The sequence below is a fragment of the Oncorhynchus clarkii genome, chromosome 18 (assembly GCF_045791955.1).
Source record: "Oncorhynchus clarkii lewisi isolate Uvic-CL-2024 chromosome 18, UVic_Ocla_1.0, whole genome shotgun sequence".
Lineage (NCBI taxonomy): Eukaryota > Metazoa > Chordata > Actinopteri > Salmoniformes > Salmonidae > Oncorhynchus > Oncorhynchus clarkii.
The window spans coordinates 72,709,303-72,717,248 of NC_092164.1; the positions used below are offsets into that span (position 1 = coordinate 72,709,303).

General features: G+C 38.7%; 1 protein-coding gene across 1 annotated transcript in view; it reads left to right on the top strand.

The window, feature by feature from the left end:
- Positions 1 to 6,504, top strand: part of LOC139372805 (hairy/enhancer-of-split related with YRPW motif-like protein) — an 8,189-nt gene extending 1,685 nt beyond the window's left edge. Inside the window, exons 2-5 of the mRNA XM_071112610.1 lie at positions 4,553 to 4,619; positions 5,047 to 5,130; positions 5,215 to 5,296; positions 5,473 to 6,504. Of these exons, the coding sequence (XP_070968711.1) occupies positions 4,553 to 4,619; positions 5,047 to 5,130; positions 5,215 to 5,296; positions 5,473 to 6,137 (898 nt within the window). The 3' untranslated portion in view covers positions 6,138 to 6,504. The remainder of the gene's footprint in view (positions 1 to 4,552; positions 4,620 to 5,046; positions 5,131 to 5,214; positions 5,297 to 5,472) is intronic.
- Positions 6,505 to 7,946: the final 1,442 nt, after the last annotated feature.

Here is a 7,946-nt window from a genome sequence, read left to right on the forward strand (position 1 = left end):
GGTATAATGGAATATAATAGGGTAGGGTATAATGGAATAGAATAGGGTAGGGTGTAATGGAATAGAATAGGGTATAATGGAATAGAATAGTGTATAATGGAATAGAATAGGGTATAATGGAATAGAATAGGGTATAATGGAATATAATAGGGTATAATGGAATAGAATAGGGTGTAATGGAATAGAATAGGGTAGGGTATAATGGAATAGAATAGGGTAGGGTATAATGGAATAGAATATGGTAGGGTATAATGGAATAGAATAGGGTAGGGTGTAATGGAATAGAATAGGGTAGGGTGTAATGGAATAGAATAGGGTAGGGTATAATGGAATAGAATAGGGTAGGGTATAATGGAATAGAATATGGTAGGGTATAATGGAATAGAATAGGGTAGGGTGTAATGGAATAGAATAGGGTAGGGTGTAATGGAATAGAATAGGGTAGGGTATAATGGAATAGAATAGGGTATAATGGAATAGAATAGGGTAGGGTGTAATGGAATAGAATATAAAAGAGTAAAATAAGGGAATGTGTATCATGTTTTTTTCCAGACAGAACAAGACATACAGCTCACTATGACAGGCAGTCCACTATGACAGGCAGTCCACTATGACAGGCAGTCCACTATGACAGGCAGTCCACTATGACAGGCAGTCCACTATGACAGGCAGTCCACTATGACAGGCATTCCACTATAGGCAGTCCACTATGACAGGCAGTCCAGTACAGTCAAGTATAACTTATTGCAACCTAGTGTGAACAGTCAAGTCAGTGATTTAGTCTGACTCCGCCTGTCTCTGAGTGTTTGACTCCGCCTGTCTCTGAGTGTTTGACTCCGCCTGTCTCTGAGTGTTTGACTCCGCCTGTCTCTGAGTGTTTGGCTCTGCCTGTCTCTGAGTGTTTGACTCCGCCTGTCTCTGAGTGTTTGACTCTGCCTGTCTCTGAGTGTTTGACTCTGCCTGTCTCTGAGTGTTTGACTCTGCCTGTCTCTGAGTGTTTGATCTCGACAAACTGTTTACTTATGGTCTTTTAAACGTCCCAAAAAGTTGTCGCTCTGTTCTGGTTCCATTTATATACCCCGTTCATGTCAAGTCTTTCATTTCGTTTTTTGGTTTCATCAGAGAAAAGGGGGAATGTTTGACAGCTTTGAATATAATAATAATATGATGATAATAATATGAATATAGAATATGAATATATGATAATAATAATGTGAATATAGAATATGAATATATGGTAATAATAATAATATATGATAATAATAATATGATTATAGAATATTAATATATGATAATAATAATATGAATATAGAATATTAATATATGATAATAATAATATGAATATAGAATATTAATACATGATAATAATAATATGAATATAGAATATTAATATATGATAATAATAATATGAATATAGAATATGAATATAGAATATTAATATATGATAATAATAATATGAATATAGAATATGAATATAGAATATGAATACATGATAATAATAATATGAATATAGAATATGAATATAGAATATGAATACATGATAATAATAATATGAATATAGAATATTAATATATGATAATAATAATATGAATATAGAATATGAATATAGAATATTAATATATGATAATAATAATATGAATATAGAATATGAATATAGAATATGAATACATGATAATAATAATATGAATATAGAATATGAATATAGAATATGAATACATGATAATAATAATATGAATATAGAAAATGAATATATGATAATAATAATATGAATATAGAATATGAATATATGATAATAATAATAATAATGTGAATATTGAATATGAATATATGATAATAATAATAATAATGTGAATATTGAATATGAATATAAAATATGAATATATAACAATAATAATAATAATAATAATAATTTGCATATATAATATGAATATATAATAATAATAATATGAATATGAATCTAGAATATGAATATATAATCATAACAATTATATGAAAATAGAATAATAATAATTTTACTATAGAATATGAATATAGAATATGAATATATAGTCATAATAATAATAATAATATAAATATAGAATATGAATATATAGTCATAATAATAATAATATGAATATAGAAGATAGTCATAAGAATAATAATAATAATATGAATATATAATATGAATATGCATATATAATATGAATATGCATATATAATATAAATATAGAATATAGAATATGAATATAGAATATAGAATATGAATATATAATAATAATATGAATATGAATATATAATATGAATATGCATATAGAATATGAATATAGAATATAGAATATGAATATAGAATAATAATATATTAAATATGAATGTATGAATATAATCAATCCGGAAGCAGACTTTGAGGACGGAGGACCTGGAGACTCATCATGTCTAGGCTAATTGTCAAAGTCAATTCAAATTTATTTAAATTCTTAATTTAGGTGGTAATAATTTATTTGAAAGTCTGTGTGAGGGGAACAGAACACCCCCCCCCCCCCCAACTTAATAGTGATATTATCATAGACATTGAGAATGTGTACCACAAAACTAGACTATACTAGAGACACATTACTATACTAGAGACACATTACTATACTAGAGACACATTACTATACTAGAGACACATTACTATACTAGAGACATATTACTATACTAGAGACACATTACTATACTAGAGACATATTACTATACTAGAGACACATTACTATACTAGAGACATATTACTATACTAGAGACACATTACTATAATACTAGAGACACATTACTATACTAGAGACACGTTACTATAGAGACACATTACTATACTAGAGACACATTACTATACTAGAGACACATTACTATACTAGAGACACATTACTATAGAGACACATTACTATACTAGAGACATATTACTATACTAGAGACATATTACTATACTAGAGACACATTACTATACTAGAGACATATTACTATACTAGAGACACATTACTATACTAGAGACACATTACTATAATACTAGAGACATATTACTATACTAGAGACACATTACTATACTAGAGACATATTACTATACTAGAGACACATTACTATAATACTAGAGACACATTACTATAGAGACACGTTACTATAGAGACACATTACTATACTAGAGACACATTACTATACTAGAGACACATTACTATACTAGAGACACATTACTATAGAGACACATTACTATACTAGAGACACATTACTATACTAGAGACATATTACTATACTAGAGACATATTACTATAGTGACACATTACTATAGAGACACATTACTATACTAGAGACATATTACTATACTAGAGACATATTACTATACTAGAGACACATTACTATACTAGAGACACATTACTATACTAGAGACACATTACTATACTAGAGACACATTACTATAGAGACACATTACTATACTAGAGACACATTACTATACTAGAGACATATTACTATACTAGAGACATATTACTATAGTGACACATTACTATAGAGACACATTACTATACTAGAGACATATTACTATACTAGAGACATATTACTATACTAGAGACACATTACTATAGAGACATATTACTATACTAGAGACATATTACTATACTAGAGACACATTACTATACTAGAGACATATTACTATACTAGAGACACATTACTATAGAGACATATTACTATACTAGAGACACATCACTATACTAAACATAATATATTGTTTAAGGAAAGTTATCTTTAAACAGAATGTTACTTAAACAAGATATAATCTTTAAACAGAACTTTCCTTAAACAATATATTATCTTCAAACAGAATGTTACTTAAACAATATATAATCCTTAAACAGAATTTTCCTTAAACAATATATCATCTTTCTCTATGCTCCTACATGACATTTAAAAGAACAACTGTAGCTTCCCTCTACAGAATAAGTAGAGAACAAATATAACACAACATAATCCCATCTAAACAAGACCAGCGGTCACATCAGAAGAACGCCATATAACCAACACAAGTCTTTGATGGACCGGTCCCAGTGAAGGATTCCACAGTTAAAGCACTCAAAGCTGTCAGGCTCTTTTAAGAACTGAAACGAGAGCTGGTTTGACAAAACAGGATCTGTTTTTTTTTTACTGGTCCCCAATGGCACCCTATCCTCTATATAGTGCACTACTTTTGGCCAGAGTCTTGTGGGCCCAATAGTAGTGCACTATGTAGGGAGCAGGGTGCCCCTTGGGACGCAAGACATTCTGTTCAGAACAACAAAGTAGATGTTAGAGAGAGAGAGAGAGAGAGAGACACTGTTAGACTAAAGCCCTGAGGATATAAAACCATCTCTGTAGAAAGGCTTTGGTATAAAGAGGTCTCTCTGTACCCAAAAAGACAAATTAGATTGAAGGAGATGCTGTGCCATCGTGTCTCTGCATGGTATTAGAGGCGTAACAATAACAATATGCAGTGATATCAAAGCTCTCTCTCGCTCTCTCTCTCCCTCTCTCTCTCTCTCTCTCTCCCTCTCTCTCTCTCCTTCTCTCCATGTTACAGTCCAGTCACTGGGTCCATGTCCCCAGTTAGCACCTCCCAGATTCTGGCCCGGAAGAAGAGAAGAGGGGTGAATTCAAGTCCCTATGATACTCATCTACTCCTCTCCTCTCCTCTCCTCTCCTCCTTTCTCTTCCTTACTGCTCTCCTCTCCTCCTTCCTCTTCTTTCCTTTCTCCTCTCCGCTCCTCCTTTCTCTTCCTTTCTCCTCTCCTCTCCTCCTTTCTCCTCTCCTCCTTTCTCTTCCTTTCTCCTCTCCTCTCCTCCTTTCTCCTCTCCTCCTTTCTCTTCCTTACTGCTCTCCTCTCCTCCTTTCTCTTCCTTTCTCCTCTCCTCTCCTCCTTTCTCCTCTCCTCCTTTCTCCCCTCCTCCTTTCTTCCTTTCTCCTCTCCTCCTTTCTCCTCTCCTCTCCGCTCCTCCTCTACTTCTCCTCTCCCGACTACAGTATATCAGTAAAGTTATGACTCTCTAAAGCTGTGTGCTGGTCTCCCTGTTCAGATCATAGAGAAGAGACGCAGAGACAGGATCAACCACAGTCTGTCAGAGCTTAGAAGACTGGTGCCAAGTGCTTTTGAGAAGCAGGTAACAACCACAACCTATTGTGAGTTCAATTGTCTAACATCTTTTACCTGAGCTGTTCTTAAAGGTGGTTGCTCTTCTCTCCAGGGCTCGTCTAAACTGGAGAAGGCAGAGATTCTGCAGATGACGGTGGACCACCTTAAGCTGCTGCATGCCATCGGGGGCAAAGGTGAGACCGTCCGTCTTTCTGTCCTGCGACAGAGTTGGTTATCTAACATCAATCTGATATTTTCACTGACTGATTTTCTCCCTTTTAATTTTTTTTTTTTTATCTCCCTCCAAATTCTCTGTCTTTCCTTCTATGTTTCCTCTACCCCTACCTCTCTCTCCCTCTCTCTCTCTCAGGGTACCTTGATGCGCAGGTCCTGGCTGTGGACTATAGGACCCTGGGATTCAGACAGTGTGTAGGAGAGGTGGTTCGGTACCTGGGCTCTTTAGAAGGAGGGGTGGACTCCCCGGACCCTATCGGAGCCCGCCTGGTCTCCCACCTCTCCCAATGCGCCAGCCAGCTGGACCCCCTTCTCCTTCAGTTGCCCCCCACCTCCTCCTCCCTCCCTTTTCCTCCCTGGCCGTGGATCTCCTCCTATCACCAGATGTCACCTGTCTCGTCTCCCCACTCTCCATCTTTCTCCACGGGGCGGAGGGAGCTGGCACGCCTGGGGGGTGGGGGTTATCCATCCCACTCAGCCGACACCCTGCGTCTCGCCCCCCTGGGGGGCCAACAGGGGTCTCTACTCGCCCCTGCCCATGTGCCCTCTCTCCCCTCTCCTTCCTCCCCTACCCTCACCCCCTCCCCCACTCACAGACTCACTCAGCAGTCCCCCGGAGCCTCACCCCTCCTCACCACCCCCTCCTCTTCCTCTTCTTCTTCCTCCTCCTCTTCCTCTGCTCCTCCGCGAGTCTCCTTCAGACCTTTTGCCCCTATGGGGTCTCCCGCGGGTCAGCGCAGGGGTATGGGGGGCTCTGCCAAGGCTCCAAAGACCTGGGGGACTGAGATAGGAGCATTCTGATCCAGAACCTGTCAACATGGCGTACAATGTAGAGGTTGCCCAACTAAACCTACCTTTTAACCATCAGATCTAGGATCAGATTACCTTACCCCTAAATATACCCTTAACCACAGATCTAGGATCAGATTACCTTACCCCTTAACCACACTTAACCACAGATCTAGGATCAGATGACCTTACCCCTAAACCTACCTTTAAACCATCAGATCTAGGATCAGATTACCTTACCCCTAAACCTGCCTTTTAACTATTAAAGGGATGAAATCATATCTGACCCTAGAACAGCGGTTAGGGACAACTACTACCTCCTCTGTCTCTCTCCCTCGCTGATACCATTTCTAAATGATAGGGACTCTAAAGCCATATGACATGACAGACGGACAGAGAGACAGAGAGACAGACAGACAGACAGACTGGGAGGAAACAGCAGGGACAGACAGAGAGACGGACAGAGAGACGGACAGAGAGACGGACAGGGAGACGGACAGGGAGACGGACAGGGAGACGGACAGGGAGACGGACAGGGAGACGGACAGGGAGACGGACAGGGAGACGGACAGGGAGACGGACTGGGAGACAGACTGGGAGACAGACTGGGAGACAGACTGGGAGACAGACTGGGAGACAGACTGGGAGATAGACAGAGAGACAGACTGGGAGACAGACAGAGAGACAGACAGACAGACAGACTGGGTGACAGACAGAGAGACAGACTGGGATGAAACAGCAGGGACGGACAGAGAGACAGACAGAGAGACAGACTGGGAGGAAACAGCAGGGACTGACAGAGAGACAGACAGAGAGACAGACTGGGAGGAAACAGCAGGGACTGACAGAGAGACAGACTGGGAGGAAACAGCAGGGACTGACAGAGAGACAGACTGGGAGGAAACAACAGGGACTGACAGAGAGACAGACTGGGATGAAACAGCAGGGACAGACAGAGAGACAGACTGGGATGAAACAGCAGGGACAGACAGAGAGACAGACTGGGATGAAACAACAGGGACAGACAGAGAGACAGACTGGGATGAAACAGCAGGGACAGACAGAGAGACAGACTGGGATCAAACAACAGGGACGGACAGAGAGACAGACAGAGAGACAGACTGGGATGAAACAGCAGGGACGGACAGAGAGACAGACAGAGAGACAGACTGGGATGAAACAGCAGGGACAGACAGAGAGACAAGTTGGACAGATGAAGAAAGCCAAGATGGAAGACCGAGTCATAAGAGAGAACAGAATAACTAAAGACTTCCAGAGTGGGACACACACAGGCTGCCTGACGGTCCTACTTGTACAGAAAGCTCTGAATCTCAGTTTGTATGTGAATCTTCATAGCAATACCATGTTGTTCTCCACTAGAAGCGACCCAATAGATTGTCTATGAACGAACGAATGCAAGGGACTATAGAAAACACTACAGAACCACATATACAGGAGTTCCACAATCCCAGAAATCCTGGTTGGAGGATCACAGATTTTGGGTTTATTCACTTCTGATTCCAGGAATCTTACAGCCGTGATTTTCTTTTGGAAAACCTGTGCATTTGGGGAAAGTTACCAGCATTTTTGCAACCCGATATATAGATATAGAGGGAGACACAGCTCTTCTCAAACTGTCCCTGTGAAACTGAGCTGTGATGTTTTATTTTGGATCTTTTAAATCATTGAGATACCTTGATCGATTCTGTTTTTATTAACGTTGGAATGTCTGATAAAAATGGTATGGAAAGGAATACTTTGTTTTATTTTATTTTCGTAAAATATGTTTGTGTGAAAGAAAGACAGAGAGAGAGAGAGAGA